Source organism: Mesoplodon bidens, assembly GCF_964165515.1.
Source record: "Mesoplodon bidens genome assembly, chromosome: 1".
Taxonomy (NCBI): domain Eukaryota; kingdom Metazoa; phylum Chordata; class Mammalia; order Artiodactyla; family Ziphiidae; genus Mesoplodon; species Mesoplodon bidens.
In genome coordinates, this window is record NC_138176.1 from 171,693,572 (window position 1) to 171,718,735 (window position 25,164).

The 25,164-nt window shown below is 39.5% G+C and overlaps 1 protein-coding gene across 1 annotated transcript in view; it reads left to right on the forward strand.

The window, feature by feature from the left end:
- Nucleotides 1-653: 653 nt before the first annotated feature.
- The window catches only part of PPA1 (inorganic pyrophosphatase 1), a 37,793-nt gene continuing 13,282 nt past the window's right edge, over nucleotides 654-25,164 (forward strand). Inside the window, exons 1-5 of the mRNA XM_081252555.1 lie at nucleotides 654-833; nucleotides 3,220-3,278; nucleotides 14,900-14,953; nucleotides 16,041-16,160; nucleotides 18,556-18,642. Coding sequence (XP_081108681.1) covers nucleotides 770-833; nucleotides 3,220-3,278; nucleotides 14,900-14,953; nucleotides 16,041-16,160; nucleotides 18,556-18,642 — 384 coding nt within the window. The 5' untranslated portion in view covers nucleotides 654-769. The remainder of the gene's footprint in view (nucleotides 834-3,219; nucleotides 3,279-14,899; nucleotides 14,954-16,040; nucleotides 16,161-18,555; nucleotides 18,643-25,164) is intronic.

The following is a 25,164-nucleotide window of genomic DNA, read 5'->3' on the forward strand; positions in this document are numbered from 1 at the left end:
CGAGCGCTTACAACAAGCCAGGCTCTTCCTCCAGCTCTTGACGTGTATCAACTCAGTTCATCTTCCCAGCAACCCTTGAAATCGTTACTATTAACATCTCCATTTCCCAGGTGAGAAACTGAGTCACAGAGGTTAACAGCAATTTGCTCGATGTCATACACTAGAAAGTGATGGAGCTGCTACCCAGCTCGTAGCCATTACAGGTGTCAGTAATATGTCTTAACTTCGCTTAAAAGGATCAGAAAACCGCTCACCTTTAAGACTGCTTGGCAGGGATTGCCAGGTAAAGCAGCTGACTCCTAAACGTCTTTTGAGATAAGGAATTACTCTGCGGAGAAGGGTGTGTGAGTCAAAGGTGAATTCCCAGTGTGCGTGAGAGGCGAAAGGTCGACGGTCAATTCTTAGCCGGTCGAAGCTGAGAACGTGTTACCCATCTCCGTCAGAGCCCCAAAGCTCGCCAGCCCAGACGGATCACTCAGCCAGAGCCGGCCGCCAGCCACGTGGCCCAGCCTGGGAGCTGAGGGGAGGTCCGCGGAGGCGCGGCCCGAGGGGGCGGGGCTGGGGCGCTGGGACTCGCGGGCCCTACGGAGTGCGCCTGCGCGCGGCGTGGGCTCGCGGGCGCCAGCAGCGTTAAAGGCTGCTCCCCGCCCTGCTGGCCGGTACAGTCACGGCAGTGCGCAGGCGCAGAGCTTACTCCTTGTCAGTCGGCGTCGCGTGCTGGCTAGTGGCTTTGTAGCAGCGGCGGCAGCGGCGGCTGGTCTCCGGCATCATGAGCGGCTTCAGCAGCGAGGAGCGCGCCGCGCCCTTCACCCTCGAGTACCGAGTCTTCCTCAGTGAGTGTCGGAGGCCCGCGGCCCCTCCCTGCCCGCCCGCCCATTCATTCCTGAGTCTCGCCTCCCCTCCCGCCCTGGCAGCTTCGGCCCGCGCTCGGCACCTTGTCCCGGGCGCCGGCCGGGCTCCTCGGGCCGGTCCCGGGGGCCTGGGCGGGCCTGGCCCTCTCATTTCTCACGTCCCGCTCGCGGCCAGGACGGTGTGGGTCGGCGTTCCTCTTTCACATGCTCGATTGGACCTGAACCTGGGCCAGGCTAGTTTTGCAGGTGTCTGCCTCGGGCAGTGTCTGATGGGAAAAGGAAACCACTGAGTCACCCTAGAAAAGGTGGCTGGGGGTAAACTAATCCCCGTAAGAGGATTATTCAGTTTGGAGGAATGGCGTGGCAAGGGGGAGGAGGTGATGGTGGTGACTCCCTAAGACCTTAATTCCTCCACTATAGCTCAGATTGTGGGCACGTAGCGGGGTCAGGTACAGGCCCTCGTCCGACAGACGGGGAAGCTGAGGCCCAGATCTGGAGCGATCAGTGGAGGACTGGACCCATCCCTCTGGGGCCCCAGCAGCGCTCCTGCCTCCCTGACGCGTGCTTTCCAGTAGCACTGATGCTGGGAAAACGCCTTGTGAAACAGAAATCTGTTCCCCTCCAAACAGGTGACGTCAATCTGGGAAGCATGAGTAAGAAAGTGCCAAATTTTGGCCCCTGTGCAGCGGATCGCGTCTACGGGGTACCTCCCCTAAGTCTGCGTTTAGAGCCGAGGAGGCTGCAGGCTCCGCTTTCCTTGGTGCACCACCTTTAGCCTTGTAGGTGGGGGAAAGCTACCTCGGGTTTATCTTTATCCTCTTACCACCTCCCCGCGCCCCGCCCCCCCAAAATTATTAGAGATAACGGAGGCGTTTCTATTTTAACTTCTTTACAATTTTGTTCCCAAGGAAATAGGCAGGTGCCTTGAATTCTATGAGTTCCGGTGTATGAAGGGAAGTAAAGAGAGAGGAGGAGGGGATGAATGGTAATACTGAAAGAACAAAGCTCCTAGCAAAAACTAGCCTGGTGTGAGAGGAAAAGGAAAGTGAACTATAAAGTTACACAACTAAAGTTTAGATTGCCATGTAAAATCCAGTGACGTGTGGGACCTCCCCCACGCGTTTTATTTAATTTCAGAATTCAGCAACAAGGGCAGTGCAGAAACTTTTGACAAATAGTTCCCTGAACTGTTTTTCTGGAGTTGATGTTGGCTCCAGAATTTCTCTGTAGGAGGGATTTAGAGAGGTGACCCTCTAGTTTGTAGGTGGGGGGGATGATTAGGGTAATTTTTTCAAGCTATATTTGCAGAACAAATACAGTTTTTTACTTAGATTATGTATTGGTAGTGAGTACTATATAATTTTAACTTAAAAAATCATAGATTTCTTAATATCCTTCCTTAATAGGAGGAGATTTTTACCTCTATAATGTTACATTTGCCAATCTCTTTAAAATTAATAGTGGGTTGGATTGCAAGTCACTATTGACACTGACGGGACCAATATGCCATTGGGGATGGTCACAGATAATTTTGCCTATTCCACTTTGAGTTTTTTTGTCCTTTTTTTTTTTTTTGGCCACGCCATGCGGCGTGCAGGATCTTAGTTCCCCAACCAGGAATCGAACCCGACCCCTTCACAGTGAGAGCACAAAGACCTAGCCACTAGACTGCCAGGGAATTCCCTCTACTTTGATTTTTAATCATGAAGGGATGCAGTGTGGACTGACCCTTAAGGTTTCCTTAAGAATAGTAAGGAAGTTTTAAAATTACTTTTTGGATATGGTAGTTAGGTCTCTAGAATACAGAAATTACCTGTGAGAGTGCTGTTACAGCTAGATTATCCTTAAGAAAAATCCTAATCTATGATGGCTGTGTCTCCCTGGAACACCACTTAAAGCAACACGGTTTATAATTTGGCAAATTGGTCCCCTGCCTTCTCCCAGAGCCCAAGTATTTCATTAGCTCTGTTAACTGTTAACCGGTATAAAATCAAACAATTTGATTGCCTTTTGTATACCAGGCACTTCTAGGCTCTGATACAAAGGCTTGTAAGGCAGTCCCCACCCTCACCATAGAGGTTAGTACCTTTTAGGCCCCTAAGGAACATGTAGGATGAAAACCTAACCTGATCTTGGAGCAGTCAGGAAGGTGAAGTATATAGCCAGTTTTTCTGGGGTGGGAATAAGATCTGGTGAGTGATGTTGATAATGGGAAGAGAGAGGGCATGTGGGAAATCTTGGTACCTTCTCAATTTTATTGTAAGTCTAAAAATTCTCTTAAAAAAAAGTCTTAAAAAATGTGTGCTTCATGCATCTGGAAATATAATTAACCAGTAAAAGCAATAACTTTTTCTAATTAATTTTGCAGAAAATGAAAAAGGACAATATATATCTCCATTTCATGATATTCCAATTTATGCAGATAAGGTAAGACATCCTTCTCTGACCTTAGTCTCATTGCTCAGATCAGTTAGTTCCACGTACGGATTTTCTTATATGTCTTAACAAGTGCTTAAAATGCCTCATTGTGCTGTGAGTTAAAGGTGCCTTGACTAAATAAGGAGACAGTCTTAAATCTAGATTATTTGGTTTGAAGGAGCCACTATCATTTGGAGAAGGAGTAGAGGAACAGAAACAAATGTTTTAAAGCCGCCTTGATTAACAAAAATCACCAGAATTGCTGGTAACTCTTTTTGTTTTTCTTTTCTTTTCTTCTTTTTTTTTTGCGGTACGCGGGCCTCTCACTGCTGTGGCCTCTCCCGTTGCGGAGCACAGGCTCCGGACGCGCAGGCTCAGCGGCCATGGCTCACGGGCCCAGCCGCTCTGCGGCATGTGGGATCCTCTTGGACCGGGGCACGAACCCGTGTCCCCTGCATCGGCAGGCGGACTCTCAACCACTGCACCACCAGGGAAGCCCCTATTTTCATTTTTGCCTTTTTATATTTCCTTTTTTTTTTTTTTTTTTTTTACAGAGAGCATGCACTGTTTGTGCAAATTTAAATAGTTATTTTTTTTTAAAGCCATTGCTTGTTTTAGCCTCCCTCCCAATAAGAGAAGTTTGTGCTACATTTAGGAACCGACACAAGGACAAATGTCTGATTCTTTTTTATACCTTAAAATTTGTTTCATTCAACCAGGAAGGATCCACACTGAGTGCAAATCTTTTTGAGTCGTAAAAGCGTCATAGGTTATTGATCTTCCTTAGCTAGATGTCAATAGATAATACATGTGAATATCACATTCCAATGCATGTCTAGAATAATAAAGATGAAATCTTATCCATGTGTGTGCTGAGTCTTACTTTTTTTCTGTGCTTGACGATCATAAATTGATAAATTCATGTACTTCTACCAGGAAGATTGCTACAGTTCTGCACTGACACTTGGACACTGGCAGAAAATGTAACCTGAGTGTTGCTTCTGAGCAGCCAGCCTGAGCTGGGCTCTAGCTGGAGACAGTAGAGCAAACAGCCCGAGGGCAGTTATGTCCCACAGTTACAGGAGGGACCTCTAATTGGCATGTGTTCTCCTGTGGGATTCTCAAAGCTCTATTTATTCAGAAGCTTTTAATTTGTTACATCTGATTCCCTGGGAGTTGACAAGAACTGCAGAATCCTTCCTTCCTCTTGAATTGGCATCATTTGGTTGGCTTAAATTAGCTGTTGTATAATTAGTATGTATATGAAAGTACTTTGCAGTAACATCTCAGACCATTTTGAATAATGAAGAGGTATAAAATGATGACCCTAAGTTTACTGATGGTACCTTGGCATACAGATGTACTAGGGAAGGGAAACATTTTCTTGACCTGTAGCTGGGTTTCTTTGCGTTCATAAGTGTCTTAGCCTGTTTGGGCTGCTATAACAAAATACTATAGACTGGGTAGCTTATAAACAGCAGAAATTTATTGCTTACAGTTCTGGAGGCTGGAACTCTGAGATCAGGATGCTAGCATGGTTGGGTAAGGGCCCTCTTCTAGTCGCAGACTTCTAGCTGTTTCCTTATGTGGTGGAAGGGGCTAGCGATCTCCCTGGAGCCTCTTTTATAAGGCACTCATCCCATTTATGAGGGTTCCACCCTCATGTCTTAAGCATTTCCTAAAAGTCCCACCTACTACACCATCACTTTTGAGGGTTAGGATTCCAACATATGAGTTTTGGAGGGACACAAACATTCAGACCATAGCCTTAAGTTATTGGACAATATTCTAGCCAAGGTCCAGAAGAATCAGCAGTTATGGTGCCTAATCTTGTTGCTGCTGCAAGTTACCCCAAAATAGGAAGCTGAGACTACATTTTGGTGTCGTGTAAAACATCTTCACTCAGGTTACTCTGCAACTCCTTGAAGTCTTTTACAGGACTGGTTGTATCTGTAATTTGGGATTACTCAAATGAAGAATCTGCCTTTTGTACCACATTGGGCTGGCTCAAAAGTACAAGCTCTTGCAATGACTCTGGATTTCACCAGTGGTCCAGACCTCAGTGAACTTCAGCACTTCAGATTCCTGCCTCAGAGGCAGGAAAGAGTTCTTTTTGTTTTGTTTTTAAGGAAGTTTAGTTTATACAAAGCACGAATAAGGGTGTGGTACACATAACCTGTTTTGGATTCTAGCCTAAATAAAAGATCTGATTAATTCCGTTGGTTACAGAAGAGTATGGTTTTTGAAAAAAAAATTTCATTATGATTAAGTTTATGTAAATACATTTTTGTGTGGGTAGCCATCGACTTTATCCCTAATATGGTCAGTCATTTGAGGGGTGATAATGAGGGAATGTGCCTTTAACACAACTCAGCTCTATAAGGAAAAAATGCCCAAAGGCTTATATTCTACTCCACATCTGGACCTTTCAATGTGGACAGCATTTGATTTAGTATATGTGTCATTAGGTAATCCATCCAGCCAGTTCTGGAAATCCTTGTGACTCAGATACCCTACTTGGGTTATTTCCAAATCCACTGGGTGAAAGAAGGCAAAGGCAAGGACTCACTGGATGTATATATATTGTAGGGCTGTTCTTTGCTTTGGGTCTATTTTGGAATCAAATATAAAAAACCTGTAGCTCAGAGTGTCTTCTGACATAAAACTTCTGAGATAACAGAAAATTTAAGAATCCAGAACATAATCAGCATAAACAGTGTGAAACACTGGGTAGATTAAAAGCTTTATCTAAATCTTAGAGTACTCAAGTATCATGACTTGATGTTCTAATTTTAGAAGTTTGGTATTTTCTATTCTATATCTTAAACTTCCATGTTAAATACTAGTTCTAACAATATAGGCTTCTAAAATGTTTTTCAGCTGACTGTTGGGAGAATATATAAATATGGAACTGTTCTCCTCTAAAAAAAAAAGGCAAGCTACTAGTCAAATAGGTGGATGCTTCAGAAACTGAATAGGATATCTTTTGCAGTTGTGTATCATTCTTAAATTTTTAAAGATACTATCTTACTGTACCTGAAACTTTTAGAGGAGATATGCCACCCAAGTGGATGCTTTTAAAATTATAGTTGAACCTTGAACAATGCGGGGGTTAGGGGCCCTGACTAGCGTATAATTTATAGTTGGCCTCCTGTATCTGAGATTCCTCCGTATCTGGAGATTCAACCGACAGGTCATGTAGTTCTGTAGTATTTACTATTGAAAAACATCCACGTATAAGTGGACCCACACAGTTCATACCTGTGTTGTTCAAGGGTCAGCAGTACTCACTTCCGTACAGGGTTTGCTTTGTTTTGAATTTTCTATTTCTTTTTGTAGACAGTTCTATAAATGGAACTTTAAAAAATGTCACCAAATTAATCATTTAAATACTGTTGGTCTTCTCCAACTTTATATGTATATAGAATGGTTGGGGTTTTGTTTTATGTTTTCCAAACCGAAGTTAGAACTGGCAGCATAGGTGAAAACTGATAACAGACTTAACTGGCATGTCATAACTAAGAATAAACTCCTATTTTTTCCCCTCAGATGAGCTTTAAGGTGACTCAATTTTGAAAACAGATATTCTAACCATAATATCTGTGGTTTAACAATTTTATCAAAAAGATAAAGTTGTAAAACAAACTTAACAAAACAGAAACAGACTCATACGTAAAGAGAACAAACTGGTGGTTGCCAGAGGTGGTTGCCAGAGGCGGGGATGAGGGAAATAGGTGTGGGAGATTAAGAGGTAAATCTTCCAGTTATAAAATAAGTCATGGGGATGTAGTGTACAGCGTGGGGAATATAGTCAATATTGTAGTAACTTTGTATGGTGACAGATGGTAACGACTTACTGTAGTGATGATTCCGTAATGTATATCAGATCACCATGTGGTACAGCTGAAACTTGTATAATATTTTAAGTCATTTATACTTCAATCAAAAAATAAGTAAAAAGACAAAAGTTTTTTGGATAGCTTTGACTAAAAAAAAAAGTTGTGTTGATTAAATATACATGTAATGTGCAGTCACAATGCCTGGCTTATAAAGTCTCAATATACAAAAACCAAAAAAAAAAAAAAAACCCCACAATAGGATGATGATGTTTACCACAATGACTGGTTATGTCTGAAGCCTTTCAGAGCTCTATTGTATAGAGTAAAGATCACCGAACTGGAAGTAAGAAACCTTGGTTTTAGTCCTGGTTTTACCACTAACTGGCTTTGCCATATTGAGCAAGTTGCTTTACCTCTGAGCACTATTGGTGTTCGTGGGTGTTTTAGATTACATTTAGCACTATGCTAAAGCCCTTATGTGGATTTTCTCCTTTAGCCATCATTTCAATCTGTGAGCTGGGTTCTTTCAGTAACTTAGTTGTCCAGGATTACCAACTAGAATTCATAAGCGGTAGTGGCAGGATTCAGACCCAGGCATTCTTGTTCAGAACCTGTGGTGTTAGCCACTGAGCCACACTGCCTCAAGTGATAAAGGGTGGTGGATTTTACTTTGTGCTTTTTGGTATTTTCCAAATTTTCTACAGTAACTATCTCTTTGATATTTACAAAGAAAAAAAGCAGAAAGAAAAGGCTTGCTTAATTTTTTTTTTTTTTTTTTTTTTTTTTTACGCTTAGAATTCAAGGGAAATGAGTAAGAACTTCCTTCATTCGGGAAAGCTATTAAGTCTTCTAGTCCAGGAATTCTTGGTGGCCCTGAGACCCTGGAATACTCATCGATGGGTTTCTGAGGTTCTGAGTTCTGTCTGAAATTGCAATTTGGTGTAAATGTGCATTTTTCTTGGAAAAGGTTCTATGGTGAAAATTCTTAGTCATTGCAGATCATAGAAGATGTTGACAGCTGGAAATCCAGACTCTTGCTTGATTTTATAAAGATAAGAAAGTAAACAGATTATGGTTAGAATATCTGTTTTCAAAATTGTCATCATAAAGCTCATCTGAGGGGAAAAAATAGGAGCTTATTCTTAGTTATGACGTGTCAATTAAGTTTTATTACTTTCCGTGTATGTGGCATATGGCAGTATGCATTACCAAATACAATAGTTTGTTGAAACTGCTATGAGTAGAACATCTGTGTGATTGCAAAACAAGTGAGCATTACTGAAAGGTGTTTGTTTTTTAACTATCTCCCCTGCTCAACAACTTGTTGAGCAATTTTTTGGGGGGTTGGTGTAAATCATGTTTTCCTTTGTGAAGTTATAATTCTAAATGAATAAGAAGCACACAGTGTGAACTTCGGTCATCATATTTCTTCTGTATCAGCTTCTCCAATAGACATTTGTCACTTGTCACTGAAAGAAGTCAGGAGCCCATTTATTTTTTCTTTAAAATTTTTTTAAAAATTTATTTTTCAGCTTTATTAAGGTATGATTGACAAATAGTCATTGTATTTAAGGTGTTCAGTGTGATGTTTTGATATATGTGTACATTGTGAAATGATCCCACTAATCACGTTAGTTAACCTCTATCACCTCACATATTTATTTTTGTTGTGTGTATGGTGAGAACACTTAAGATCTACTCTCTTAGCAACTTTCATAGAGCCATACTGTACATTAGGTTTCCAGAACTTATCACTTATAACTGAAGTTTGTACCCTTTGATCAACATCCCCTCCTATCTCCCACCCATCCAGTCTTTGGCAACCATTTTTCTACTTTCTGTTTCTATAAGTTGAACTGTTTTAGATTCCACATACAAGTGAGTTTATGTAGTATTTGTCTTTCTCTCTCTGACTTATTTCACTTAGCATAATATCTTCCACATTCATCCGTGTTGTCACAAATGGCAGGGTTTCCTTTTTTTTTTTTTAAAAAAAGGCTGAATATTCCAGTATGTGTGTGCGTGTGTGTGTGTGTGTGTGTGTGTGTGTATGTATGTATCACGTCTTCTTTATCCACTCATCCATTGATGGACACTTAGGTTGTTTCCGTATCTTGGCTATTGTGAATAATGCTGCAGTGAACATGGCAGTCAGATATTTCTTTGAGATTCTGATTTAATTTCTTTTGGATAAATACCCAGAAGTGGGATTGCTGGATCATATGGTAGTTCTTATTTTGTGTTTTGAGGAAGTGCCATGCTGTTTTCCATAATGGTGCACCAATTTACAACCCCATTGGTACTGCACAGGAGGAACCCATTTACTTTTAACAACTTAGAATATATCCTGTAATCACAGAACTAGCTTTGAAGCCAAAACTTAAAACCAAGTGTTACTTGGTGAGCACTTAATACGATAAAAATACTTTTGGAAATGATGAAATCTGCTAAACCTTTACAAAAGCACCTTCACGTGAGTAGAGCATTTCCTTACTAACTACATGAGCTCTTCTGATAGGAATTTTATTCTCCAAAAATATTCTAGAGATTAAAAAAAAAGGCAAGCTGCCCTTGTTTTCTATTAGCCTCTTGCTTTATATCTAATCTCTAGATAAATTTAGAAGAAAATCCTCTCTACCACCATTGTTTTTCTCCAAATTTTATTGCAAAATGGAAAAATAAAAGAAAGGATAGTGAAATCAGGATGATTTTGTATTTCTTCGTACGTCTGGTATTTATTGTACTTGGTTTCTGAAGTTATCTAGAGAAACACATGAAGAGTCAACTTAAATGCTAATTTAAGTAACTTATGCAGTTTTGCAATACAGTAGGTCATGTTCACTAGGCTTCAGATCCAGTGTTGGGAAAAGATCATAAGTCATAAGGTGTTCGTAAGTCTCCCAATAAAGACACATTTAACTTTACTACTAAGATTCAAAGATGGGATGTAATTAAGAGTATGTTTCCTGTATATGTACTTAATGATATTAGAAATAATAGCCTACCAAGTAGCTATAGCCTATTCATTAGTAAATGACTTGTCAGACTACTGACTTGATCCACAAGAAAACGAACCAGTTTGGAGATGAGACCTATGATCACTGTACTACTGTGATACTCCTGTTTCATCAATGAAGTTAAAAGCCCGATCAAGATGTAGGTTATATTTCTTCTATCTTTAAAACAATTTTATTTTAAATCTTTTTGATTAGTGGAATGCTATGATTTAGACTTAAGTTTCTAATCTCCTTAGAATCTGGACATCTATAACATTAACATACTTGTCTTCCTGTTGAAATGACTGTAAATCTGGGAAGTCAGACTGATTGCTATGTCTTTGACTTTGGAAGTCACAGCTTAGAGCTATGCTTTGCCTTTCCCCTGCCTCCTACAGCCTTGTCAGCATCATCCTACTAGGGATACCAACGTCTTCCTTCCTTCCTTTCTCTGAAACTGTAAACAGGGAGCTGAAAGCTTGGTGCCAGAGCAGGGATTGAGAATCCAGAGCATAGTAGAAGTGGAGAACAGTTCTGAGAAGTCCTAACAATGGGAATAATAAGACACTAAATCCAGGATTGAGCTAAGTAATAGTTTAAACCAGTTAGGATTAGAGAAAGAAGGCATGAATTTTTAACTAGGTAGTACTAAATTTCCTAAAATCTTGTCTCATTCTTTTAAATTCCATAAACATTGGAAATATTAGAATGCATAATTTTTTCCAGTTTTTTAATGTAAAATACATAAAGCATAAAATCTACCGTTCTAACTATTTTATTTTATTTTATTTTTTTTCGGTATGTGGGCCTCTCACTGTTGTGGCCTCTCCCGTTGTGGAGCACAGGCTCCGGACGCACAGGCTCAGCGGCCATGGCTCACGGGCCCAGCCACTCCGCGGCATGTGGGATCTTCCCAGACCGGGGCACGAACCTGTGTCCCCTGCATCGGCAGGCGGACTCTCAACCACTGCGCCACCAGGGAAGCCCCTAACTATTTTAAAGTATACAGTTTGGAAGTATTAAGTACATTCATATTATTGTGCAACCATCACCACCCTTCATCTCCAGAACTCCTTTCATCTTGCAAAACTTACTTTCCATACGCATTAAACATTAATTCCCCAGTCCCCTGGCAACCACCATTCTGCTTTCTGTCACTATGAATTCGACTTCTCTAGATACCTCATGTAAGTGGAATCATATAGTCATTTGTCTTTTTGTGACTGGCTTATTTCACTTAGCATAATGTCCTCAAGGTTCATCCATGTTGTACCACATGTCAGAATTTCCTTTTTAAGGCTGAATAATATTCCATTGTATGTACATACCACATTTTGCTTATCCATTCATCCTTTGATGGACACTTGGGTTGCATCTGCATTTTAGCTATTTTGAATAATGTTGCCGTGAACATGGGTATACAGATATCTCTTCAAGACCCTGCTTTCAGTTTTGGGGGGGTATATACCCAGAAGTGGAATTGCTGGATCATATGGTAATTCTATTTTTAATTTTTTGAGGAACCACCATACTGTTTTCCACAGTGGCTATACCATTTTACATTCCTACCAACAGTGCACAAGAGTTCCAAATAGAATGCATAATGTTTTAACAGTAAAAGTGTTTTTTTCTAGTAGCAATGGAGTGATTGGTTGAAATTCTCATGTCAGTTGCCCTGAAAATCCTAAGTATCATTGTGTACCTAGTGGCAACTCCCTGAATTGTATCCATGGTGTCTAGGAGAAATAAACTGTTCTTTACTAGTACTTCCTTCTAAAGAATAAGAACGTCCGCCCTCTTTAATATCAAAAAAAACCCCAAAAACCTCTGGGTTTTTTTTTTTTTTTTTTTTTTTTTGTGGTACGCGGGCCTCTCATTGCTGTGGCCTCTCCCCTTGTGGAGCACAGGCTTCGGATGCGCAGGCCCAGCGGCCATGGCTCACGGGCCCAGCCGCTCGCGGCATGTGGGACCTTCCCGGACCAGGGCACGAACCCGTGTCCCCTGCATCGGCAGGCAGACTCTCAACCACTGCACCATCAGGGAAGCCCCCTCTGTTTTGATAATGATTGATGGGGAAGGTAGTGACAAAATTACTACACATTCATTGCTTTAAAAAAAGATACAGGGACTTCCCCGGTGGCACAGTGGTTAAGAATCTGCCTGCCAATGCAGGGGACATGGGTTCGATCCCTGGTCTGGGAAGATCCCACATGCTGTGGAGCAACTAAGCCCGTGCACCACAACTAATGAGCCTGCGCTCTAGAACCTGTGCTCTGCAACAAGAGAAGCCACCGCCATGAGAAGCCCATGCACCACAATGAAGAGTAGCCACCGCTCGCCACACCTAGAGAATGCCCGCGTGCAGCAATGAAGACCCAACCAGCCAAAAATAATTAAATAATTAATTTTTAAAAAGATCCAGTAATCACTACGGTATCTACATACACTTGAAAATGTGCTAAACATTCATTTTACAGACTAGTCTCTCACCTAGATTTGTGGACCCTAGGCTACAGGCTGAGGCCTGCAAGCTGAAATGACCTGGTTTGGCGATCCAACTCTTAGGGAGTTAGAAGAGCTTTAATTCTGTTCACTGCTAGTATCTGGCACAAAACAGTGGTGCTCAATAAATATATGTTGGCAAAAACGAATGAATTGTCTCTGAGGCTCCTTGCAGGATACTCCTTGCTATTTTTGGCCCAGCTAATTTCTAAAAAGTACCAAAACCTCAGGCTTTCAGAGTTCTTCTGTTTGCAGTAGAGTCTTTTCCTGAAAGATGTTTTCTTTCCTGTAATGTTGGTTCTTTCTCCTCTCTTTCTTTTCTTTTCTTCTGCTTTCCTATTAGTTATGTAGGTTTGTAATATTAGGTAATGTGGTTTTTGAGGATCTCTATGTATTTATCATTTAATTCCATTAAAGTGTTCAGTATAGTTTCCAAACTTTGAATCAGTGATTTTAGCTTTATTTGCTACTTTTTTTCTTGAGGCAATTTATTCATTTGGTAATATTTTCTTTTGAAAAACTAGCCAGTTTCTTTGGTTTTCTCTTCTCAGGTGATCTTTCATGTAGTAACAGCTCTATCTTGTGGACCTTTAGGGTATTACTGCTGTACAGTTTTAAGTTTGACTTGGTGGTGGACGTGCAGATCTTTCATTTTAACACCTGAGGCATAGGGGTGGTGCTAGATAGACACAGGTCTCGCTTACAATGAGTAGAATGAAATGTAATCGAAGATTGGGTCTGAGGTTTCCTACCCATGAACAATGTGTTACTTTTTCTAAAACCACCCAGTTATGACTTTACAGGGATAGAGCAGTTTATTCAGTCCTGGATTTAAACAATGTCTCCATTCATTGTGTTTTTTATATTGTATGGAGTAGGCAGACGTCAGGAGGCTTGGAGCAGAAACTATGGAATACCTTAGTCTCCCTCAGTAAATGACAGAAGTTTTAGCCTCTCGAATGCAAATCTGTGGAGCTTTCTGCTTGGCTAAAATAACAAGCTAATTATTATCTGGAAATCTTTGACTTATTCCCTTGTATTCAATATTTTTTTTTTTTTGCGGTATGCGGGCCTCTCACTGTTGTGGCCTTTCCTTTGCGGAGCACAGGCTCTGGACGCGCAGGCTCAGCGGCCACGGCTCACGGGCCTAGCCACTCCGCCACATGCGGGATCTTCCCGGACTGGGGCACGAACCCATGTTCCCTGTATCGGCAGGCGGACTCTCAACCACTGCGCCACCAGGGAAGCCCAGTACCTGTTTTTTGATGCAAAGTAGCAAAGAAGTAATTCTAGCAAGTGTGTAACTAAGTGATTTTCATTTTAAATCAATTGTTTAAAATATGCATTTTATAAAAGTAATGGCAGAGTTGGCTTCATGTGTGCCCTTTGTAGAGGTTTTAAATTGAAAAACTGAACTTAGTTTTATTTCTTGGCAAAAATAATTTTCTGACTATTTAAAGCTCAGTTTTAATTACAAAATGTATTTCAACTTGGTATTTGACTCTGGTGTGCAAAGGAGATAGCAACGTGTGATTTTTCATTAATTGGGTTTTTAAGCAGTAAGCATCTGAGAATTTTTTAATATGTTATCCAATTTCAAGTAGTCAATTTAAGGCTGTAAACTAATTACAATAGAACTGCCATTGGTTAAACTATTTTTGGAACATAATATTTTATCTTCAGTATCAAACTTCTTGTCTTTTTGAGGAGTATCTGATTTTTAAAAACAGCCTAATTGGGAGAATAATGTGGGTAATCAAGCCGATTGATTTTGTTTGAGGCTAAAACTAAAGTATGACAAATAAATTTTCTGATTTGGGGTTTGTCTTATAAACCACCTCTGAAATAGAAGTTCCAAAGTAATTGCACTGTCACTGGAGGATATGCATAGCCTTTGGAGACAGTTGCTTTGAAGATGGCCCTCCTCAGAGATACAAGTTCTGCTATGTTTAAAACTGTTTCCGTTCTTTATAGGAAAATTCTTTCCACCCCACCCTCTCAACATTTTATTATGAAAAATTTACTGTGTTTATTAAAACAAACAAAAATTCTAAAGAAAAATACAGTGAACAATCATACACCCACTACTTTGATTCTACAATTATTTTGCTGTATTTGCTTTACCTCTTCATCCATCAGTCTGCCTTATTTTTTGATGCATTTTGTTGAAAGTCCGTGACTTCAAAGATTTGATACAATGAACAGTTTAACTTTGGAAGGACTGGGACATACTCACTGAAGTAATAGAATAAATGAACTCCTGTGACCATCTCACCTTCTCTGTGTTTTTCAGGATGTGTTCCACATGGTGGTTGAAGTACCACGCTGGTCGAATGCAAAAATGGAGGTATGTTTCACCTTTGCTAGTCAGATGTAGGATATTAGTTTTGATCTAGTTGCACTGATTTGCTCAAGGGTTAAACAACTAATGTCCAAGGTTGTCCTCTTTCTAGTCCCAAGCTATTTTCCAGCTGTATCTCCCATTGCCTGCCAGTCTTCCCTCTGTGCTCCAACTAAACTCAACCATTTACTATTTACAAATATGCTACAGACTTTCCTTCCGGCATTCCCAAAGCCTAGAATTACCTTTTTCTCTTCTGTCTTCTTCCCTTTAATTCCATCGTTGACTCCTCCATGTAGTCAACAGGCTTGCTTCAGTCACTCCAGCCATAAATTATTTTATTGGAATTTTTGTCACATTTTGTTAATTTATTTCTTTTTTAAAATCTTTATTTATTTATTTATTTATTTATTTTTGGCTGCGTTGGGTCTTCGTTGCAGTGCGCGGGCTTCTCATTGTGGTGACTTCTCCTGTTCCAGAGCACAGGCTCTAGGCGCGTGGGCTTCAGTAGTTGTGGCACAAGGGCTCAGTAGTTTTGGAGCACGGGCTTAGTTGCTCCGCGGCATGTGGGATCTTCCCGGACCAGGGCTCAAACCCACGTCCCCTGCATTGGTAGGCGGATTCTTAACCACTGCGCCACCAGGGAAGCCCCTGTTAATTTTTTTCTGATGATACCTAATAGATTTGACTTTTTGTTATGGATATTTGTAACATTTTCTGTCACTTAATAATGCGTCCTGGCAGTAACAACACGTCACATGTAATAGACAGTCAAATATTTGAATAATTTTAAATGTTTTAAAGGAAAGCTGAAGTTAGATATTTTCTCAAATGTTAGGATTTATTCCAGCTAATTTTTGCTTTCTGGAATTAGAAAATGTTCTTTTTCCCTTCTTGATAGTTCCTCTGTACCTCAAATGTTTTCCACTTAAAGGCTGATTATGGAGAAACTTATTTCAAATTATAAAAGGGTTAGGGGTAAAAATACATCATTAAAGTGGAACTAGTGCATTTCATAATTCATTTCCTTAAATCCTTATTTGAATAGTATTTCACATACAAATATACAATGATTTGAAATTTTTTATTTCAGATTGCTACAAAGGATCCTTTAAACCCAATCAAACAAGATGTGAAAAAAGGAAAACTCCGTTATGTTGCAAATTTGTTCCCTTATAAAGGATATATCTGGAACTATGGTGCCATCCCTCAGGTATGTCTCTGTGCACTTGCTAGAAATGTACTTTTTAGCTTACAAAAATTTAACCTACTACTGTTAGTAAAAAAGATTTAAACACCTTCAAAAAGTTTTTGCTATAGTAGATTATAAAAACATAAGGGGTAATTAACTCATTTTAATACTTCCTTAAATAACTTATTTTCAAGATGAACTAAAAGGTAAATATTTACAATGTTTGAATTCACATTTGAAAGTTTGTTCTTTTCTGAAGTATTTTTTTATATGGACTGGTTATAAACTACACAAATTCTTTCTTTACAGAACGAGTGGCGTATCTATTGAGAGAGGCCGTGTAGACTAGTGCTTAAAAGCACTGATCTTATGGCACCACACAGATGAGGGTGCAAATCCCAAGTCTGCCACTTTCTTCTTTTTTTAAGATTTTTTTTGATGTGGACCATTTTTAAAGTCTTTATTGAATTTGTTACAATATTCTTTCTGTTTTATGTTTTGGCTTTTTGGCCGGGAGGCATGTGGGATCTTAACTCCCCCATCGAACCCGCACCCCCTGCGTTGGGAGGCAAAGTCTTAACCACTGGACTGCCAGGGAAGTCCCAGTTGCAACCTTCTAAAGCTTAAATCAGATTCATTATCATGTCCCTGCTTAAAACCTACCAGTGGCCCTCACTAAAGCTGGAAATAAATCTAAACTGTCTACGAAAGCTTATCTAACTTGCCTCTGCTTCTTCCTCCCTGAGATGTTAATATTTTCTCCTGGGATATTCCTAGTACATAGCTTGTGTGGCTATTTGAGGAATAAAGCACTTAGTACCTGGCACATGTAAGTTCTCACAGCTGCTGACTTGTATCTCTATAGTCCTGATTACTTTCTTTGTGCCAAGCTCTTTGTGGTAAAGTAATAATGGGAGTCTGTTTCCTGAACAGTCAAAGCTTTGAGGAGGGGGGATATCTGCATTGTTTACCAATTTATCCCCAACACAATACCAGTGTGTAGTAGACTCTTATTTAATATTTGAATGAAGAATCACTAGAATCATGTCTACTATGAGTAAATAACGTATATTTAATTCTGGTTTGGTTAAGCTAATGCTGTGGCACTTAGGATCTTTAAATGAAATATTCAATTTATTTTCTTCCTGTTGATAAATGGTTTGTTTTTATTAACCATTAAGTCTATTAAGTGGAATCTACTGTGAAACAATCTGTAAGTTACTAAAACATAGGTCAAACCCATCTAGCTTACTAGGTAGTCACAAAGTTGTTTGCTTTCGTTATAGCACTTCACCTTGTGCTTCAGTTGATTCACTATTTAGCCTTGAAATATCATCCCTCTGGGAACACATTGCTGAAATACTTACTCTTCTGTAGGTTGGATTTGGCTTTGTTGGGTCCAGTCTTCCTTTTCCCCCTTTACTTTTATTTCTCTGCCTTTACTCCAGCTGAGTAAGCAAACAAATCCAAGAAATATGTTCCAGATTGGGAGGGAAAAGAACCCAAACAACAGCTACACTTTAAACTGAACTTCCTGGCAGGCACAGGCCATCGCTTCTTCTGTGAGCTGCTCTGCAAGGACTCCGTCTTGCAGTTTAGCAGGGAAGAAACCCAGCCATTTAAAGCTTCAGCAAATCCTGATTAAACTTTTTATTCTTGGCTCCTGGTCAGCAATAACATTTTTGCCACCAGCACACGTCATTTCCATCTTAATATTACCACCTACCCATCTCTGCTTGGAGATTTATTTTAAAGAAAATCTGGTTAGTAGAAGACAGTAAATACTAAAAGTTGACCAAAGCAGTTTTCTTTTACTATATATATATATATATATATATATTTTTTTTTTTTTTTTTTTTTGCGGTACGCGGGCCTCTCACTGTTGTGGCCTCTCCCGTTGCGGAGCACAGGTTCCGGACACGCAGGCTCAGCGGCATGGCTCACGGGCCCAGCCGCTCCGCGGCATGTGGGATCTTCCCGGACCGGGGCACGACCCCGTGTCCCCTGCATCGGCAGGCGGACTCTCAACCACTGCGCCACCAGGGAAGCCCTTTACTATATTTTTTAAGTGAACATCTGGCTCTACATTTGTGTTTGCATATTGTCTCAGTTATTAGATAGTTGGGTTTTGTTTGTTTAAAATAGCATCATTATCCATTTTAAAGATTAAATTTAGTTCCACATTATGCGCTTAATAGGAGCCCAGCATTTAGTTAAGATTATTGTGTGTAGTTAAGATTCTTAGACGTGAATAAAGAATTATTTTTTTAAAAAAATTCTTTTTAATGAGAATAAATAGCTGAAGATTCATATTTTTGCAGAAAGATCGTGGGATGTTATCTTTTAATGCCAACATGATCCACTTTGTCATTAGCATATACAGGAATGATATACTGTATCTTATTTTTTTTCTTAGACTTGGGAAGACCCAAAACACAATGATGAACACACTGGCTGCTGTGGTGACAATGACCCAATTGATGTATGTGAAATTGGAAGCAAGGTAACGGAATCTGAAATATTTTTCTGCAGAGTTGAGACGATACCAATGAAATATACAAACTTCATACCTTTAAAAATATTGTAAATAAAATATATGAATATTAGTGAAGTTATGATAGGTCTCTTTGGGTGACAAAAGCTTCCATTCCATTCTAAGCATTTCTACATTATAATTTGTACATTTAAACCTAGCCTAGAAAAAACTGTGTATTGTATGCATGTGTGTGGAAGAACTGGACACGTTCTGCATTGCTTTAGAAGGCAGATGAGTAGTCAATAGATGAAGGCTACCAGGAGTCAACAAGGCAAACCTTGCCTAAGGATTTGGAGTGACCAGTGAATTGGCCCAAACCAGGTAACCTCATGAGTTGGAGATTTATGGTAGGGATTCCTCTCTCAAGTAGGGTTGCTCTAAGATTCTGACTGTAGTTATTTTCTTTATGATCTTTCCCAGGCTCAAGAAAATATTAAGCGACTGAAAAGAAAGTTGTCATTCAGTTGCTTAACTCATCAAGTTCAGGCATACTGTATGACTTGCCTAACTCAGTGACTTCTATAAAATAAAAGGTAAAGAAAGTACATTAAAATAGGTATTTGAAATAAATTATGGAGGACATATTCTTCAGCACAATCGATGACAGTTTAAAAACATTAATTACCCTGAACTCTGATGGGACTAATGGACACTTGTTTAGCTTTTTTTTTTTTAACATCTTTATTGGAGTATAATTGCTTTACGTTGTTGTGTGAGTTTCTGCTGTATAACAAAGTGAATTAGCTATATGTATACTTATATCCCCATATCCCCTCCTTCTTGTGTCTCCCTCCATCCCTCCCTATCCCACCCCTCTAGGTGGTCACAAAGCACCAAGCTGATCTCCCTGTGCTATGCAGCTGGTTCCCACTAGCTATCTGTTTTACATTCGGTAGTGTATATATATCAATGCCACTCTCTCACTTCATCTCAGCTTACCCTTCCCCCTCCCCGTGTCCTCAAGTCCATTCTCTACATCTGCATCTTTATTCCTGTCCTGCCCCTAGGTTCTTCAGAACCTTTTTTTTTTTTTTATTTTTTTAGACTCCATATATATGTGTTAGCATACGGTATTTGTTTTTCTCTTTCTGACTTACTTCACTCTGTATGACAGAGTCTAGTTCCATCCACCTCACTACAAATAACTCAATTTCGTTTCTTTTTATGGCTGAGTAATACTCCATTGTATATATGTGCCACATCATCTTTATCCTTTCATCTGTCGATGGACACAGGTTGGTTCCATGTCCTGGCTATTGTAAATAGAGCTGCAATGAACATTTTGGTACATGACTCTTTTTGAATTATGGTTTTCTCAGGGTATATGCCCAGTAGTGGGATTGCTGGGTCATATGGTAGTTCTATTTTTAGCTTTTTAAGGAACCTCCATACTGTTCTCCATAGTACTGTATCAATTTACATTCCCACCAACAGTGCAAGAGGGTTCCTTTTTCTCCACACCCTCACCAGTATTTATTATTTGTAGACTTTTTGATGATGGCCATTCTGACCGGTGTGAGGTGATACCTCATTTTAGTTTTGATTTGCATTTCTCTAATGATTAGTGATGTTGAACATCCTTTCATGTGTTTGGTGACAATCTGCATATCTTTGGAGAAATGGCTATTTAGGTCTGCCAATTTTTGGATTGGATTTTTTTTTTTTTTGATATTGAGCTGCATGAGCTGCTTGTATATTTTGGAGGTTAATCCTTTGTCAGCTGCTTCATTTGCAAATACTTTCTCCCATTCTGAGGGTTGTCTTTTTGTCTTGTTTATGGTTTCCTTTGCTGCGCAAAAGCTCTTAAGTTTCATTAGGTCCCATTCATTTTTGTTTTTATTTCCATTTCTCTAGGAGGTGGGTCAAAAAGGACCTTGCTGTGATTTATGTCATAGAGTGTTCTGCCTATGTTTTCCTCTAAGAGTTTTATAGTATCTGGCCTTACATTTAGGTCTTTAATCCATTTTGAGTTTATTTTTGTGTATGGTGTTAGGGAATGTTCTAATTTCATTCTTTTCATGTAGCTGTCCAGTTTTCCCAGCACCACTTATTGAAGAGGCTGTCTTTTCTCTATTGTATATTCTTGCCTCCTTTATCAAAGATAAGGTGACCATATGTGTGTGGGTTTTTCTCAGGGCTTTCTATCCTGTTCCACTGATCTATATTTCTGTTTTTGTGCCAGTACCATACTGTCTTGATTACTGTAGCTTTGTAGTATAGTCTGAAGTCAGGGAGCCTGATTCCTTCAGCTCCATTTTTCGTTCTCAAGATTGCTTTGGCTATTCGGGGTCTTTTGTGTTTCCACACAAATTGTGAAATTTTTTGTTCTAGTTCTGTGAAAAATGCCATTGGTAGTTTGATAGGGATTGCATTGAATCTGTAGATTGCTTTGGGTATTATAGTCATTTTCACAATGTTGATTCTTCCAATCCAGGAACATGGTCTATCTCTCCATCTGTCTGTATCATCTTTAATTTCTTTCATCAGTGTCTTACAGTTTTCTGCATACAGGTCGTTTGTGTCCTTAGGTAGGTTTATTCCTAGATATTTTTTTCTTTTTGTTGCAGTGGTAAATGGGAGTGTTTCCTTAATTTCTCTTTCAGATTTTTCATCATTCGTGTACAGGAATGCAAGAGATTTCTGTGCATTAATTTTGTATCCTGCTACTTTACCAAATACATTGATTAGCTCTAGTAGTTTTCTGGTAACATCTTTAGGATTCTCTATGTATAGTATCATGTCATCTGCAAGCAGTGACAGCTTTACTTCTTCTTTTCTGATTTGGATTCCTTTTATTTCTTTTTGTTCTCTGATTGCTGTGGCTAAAACTTCCAAAACTATGTTGAATAATAGTGGTGAGAGTTGACATCCTTGTCTTGTTCCTGATCTTAGTGGAAATGGTTTCAGTTTTTCACCACTGAGAACGATGTTGGCTGTGGGTTTGTCATATATGGCCTTTATTATGTTGAGGTAAGTTCCCTCTATGCCTACTTTCTGGAGGGTTTTTATCATAAATGGGTGTTGAATTTTGTCAAAAGTTTTTTCTGCATCTATTGAGATTATCATATGGTTTTTATCCTTCAGTTTGTTAATATGGTGTATCACATTGACTGATTTGCGTATATTGAAGAATCCTTGCATTCCTGGAATAAATAAACCCCACTTGATCATGGTGTATGATCCTTTAATGTGCTGCTGGATTCTTTTTGCTAGTTTTTCTTTTTTAATTTTTATTTATTTATTATTTTTGGCTGTGTTGGGTCTTCGTTTCTGTGTGAAGGCTTTCTCTAGTTGCGGCGAGCGGGGGCCACTCTTCATCGCAGTGCACGGGCCTCTCACTATCGCGGCCTCTCTTGTTGCGGAGCACAGGCTCCAGATGCGCAGGCTCAGTAGTTGTGCTCACGGGCCCAGTTGCTCCGCAGCATGTGGGATCTTCCCAGACCAGGGCTCGAACCCGTGTCCCCTGCATTGGCAGGCGGATTCTCAACCACTGCGCCACCAGGGAAGCCCTTTGCTAGTGTTTTGTTGAGGATTTTTGCATCTATGTTCATCAGTGATACTGGCCTGTAGTTTTCTTTTTTTGTAACATCTTTGTCTGGTTTTGGTATCAGAGTGATGGTGGCCTCGTAGAATGAGTTTGGGAGTATTCGACCCTCTACTATATTTTGGAAGAGTTTGAGAAGTGTAGGTGTTAGCTCTTCTCTAAATGTTTGATAGAATTCGCCTGTGAAGCCATCTGGTCCTGCGCTCTTGTTTGTTGGAAGATTTTTAATCACAGTTTCAATTTCAGTGCTTGTGATTGGTCTGTTCATATTTTCTATTTCTTCCTAGTTCAGTCTTGGAAGGTTGTGCTTTTCTAAGAATTTGTCCATTTTTTCCAGGTTGTCCATTTTATTGGCATATAGTTGCTTGTAGTAATCTCTCATGATCCTTTGTATTTCTGCAGTGTCAGTTGTTACTTCTCCTTTTTCATTTCTAATTCTGTTGATTTGAGTCTTCTCCCTTTTTTTCTTGATGAGTCTGGCTAATGGTTTATCAATTTTGTTTATCTTCTCAAAGAACCAGCTTTTAGTTTTATTGATCTTTGCTACCGTTTCCTTCATTTCTTTTTCATTTATTTCTGATCTGATCTTTTTGATTTCTTTCCTTCTGCTAACTTTGGGGGGTTTTTTTGTTCTTCATTCTCTAATTGCTTTAGGTGTAAGGTTAGATTGTTTATTTGAGATTTTTCTTGTTTCTTGAGGTAGGATTGTATTGCTATAAACTTCCCTCTTAGAACGGCTTTTGCTGCCTTGCATAGGTTTTGGGTCATCGTGTTTTCATTGTCATTTGTTTCTAGGTTTTTTTAATTTCCTCTTTGATTTCTTCAGTGATTTCTTGGTTATTTAGTAGCATATTGTTTAGCCTCCATGTATTTGTATTTTTTACAGTTTTTTTTCCTGTGACTTAAATTTAAAGGCTTGATTTGTAACCCAGGATATGATCTAGCCCAGAGAATCTTCCATGAACACTTGAGAAGAAAGTGTATTCTGTTGTTTTTGGATGGAATGTCCTATAAATATCAGTTAAGTCCATCTTGTTTAATGTATCATTAAAAGCTTGTGTTTCCTTATTTATTTTTATTTTGGTTGATCTGTCCATTGGTGAAAGTGGGGTGTTAAAGTCCCCTACTATTATTGTGTTACTGTCGATTTCCCCTTTTATGGCTGTTAGCATTTGCCTTATGTATTGAGGTGCTTCTATGTTGGGTGCATAAATATTTACAATTGTTATATACTCTTGGTCTGATCCCTTGATCATTATGTAGTGTCCTTCTTCGTCTCTTGTAATAGTCTTTATTTTAAAGTCTATGTTGTCTGATATGAGAATTGCTCCTCCAGCTTTCTTTTGATTTCCATTTGCATGGAATATCTTTTTCCATCCCCTCACTTTCAGTCTGTATGTGTCGCTAGGTCTGAAATGGGTCTCTTGCAGACAGCATATATACGGGTCTTATTTTTGTATCCATTCAGCCAGTCTGTGTCATTTGGTTGGAGCATTTAATCCATTTACATTTAAGGTAATTATCCATATGTATGTTCCTATTTCCATTTTCTTAATTCTTTTGGGTTTGTTATTGTAGGCCTTTTCCTCCTCTTGTGTTTTCTGCCTAGAGAAGTTCCTTTAGCATATGTTGTAAAGCTGGTTTGGTGTGCTGAATTCTCTTAGCTTTTGCTTGTCTGTAAAGGTTTTAATTTCTTCTTCGAATCTGGTTGAGATCCTTGCTGGGTAGAGTAATCTTGATTGTAGGTTTTTCCCTTTCATCACTTTAAATGTGTCCTGCCACTTCCTTCTGGCTTGCAGAGTTTCTGCTGAAAGATCAGCTGTTAACCTTATGGGAATTTCTTTGTATGTTATTTGTTGCTTTTCCCTTGCTGCTTTTTTTTTTAAATAAATTTATTTATTTTGGGCTGCGTTGGGTCTTCATTGCTGTGCGTGGGCTTTCTCTAGTTGCGGTGAGTGGGGACTACTCTTTGTTGTGGTGCGTGGGCTTCTCATTGTGGTGGCTTCTCTTGTTGTGGAGCATAGGCTCTAGGCGCGTGGACTTCAGTAGCTTGGCTCGAAGGCTCTAGAGCGCAGGCTCAGTAGTTTTGGTGCATGGGCTTAGTTGCTCTGCGGCATGTGAGATCTTCCCGGACCAGGGCTCGAACCCGTGTCTCCTGCATTGGCAGGCGGATTCTTAACCACTATACCACCAGAGAAGCCCTCCCTTGCTGCTTTTAATATTTTTCTTTGTATTTAATTTTTGATAGTTTGATTAATATGTGTCTTGGTGTGTTTCTCCTTGGATTTATCCTGTATGGGACTCTTTGTGCTTCCTGGACTTGATTGACTCTCTCGTTTCCCATATTAGGGAAATTTTCAACTATAATCTCTTCAAATATTTTCTCAGTCCCTTTCTTTTTCTCTTCTTCTTCTGGGACCCCTATAATTCGAATGTTGGTGCATTTAATGTTGTCCCAGAGGTCTCTGAAACTGTCCTCAATTCTTTTCATTCTTTTTTCTTTATTCTGCTCTGCGGTAGTTATTTCCACTATTTTATCTTCCAGGTCACTTATTTGTTCTTCTGCCTTCGTTATTCTGCTATTGACTCCTTCTAGAGAATTTTAAATTTCATTTATTGGGTTGTTTGTCATTGTTTGTTTGCTCTTTAGTTCTTCTAGGTCCTTGTTAAACATTTCTTGTATTTTCTCCATTCTATTTCCAAGATTTTGGATCATCTTTACTATCATTACTCTGAATTCTTTTTCAGGTAGACTGCCTATTTCCTCTTCATTTGTTTGGTCTGGTGGGTTTTTACCTTGCTCCTTCATCTGCTGCATATTTCTCTGTCTTCTGATTTTGCTTAACTTAGAGTGTTTGGGGTCTCCTTTTCACAGGCTGCAGGTTCGTAGTTCCCATTATTTTTGGTGTCTGTGCCCAGTGGGTAAGGTTGGTTCAGTGGCTTAT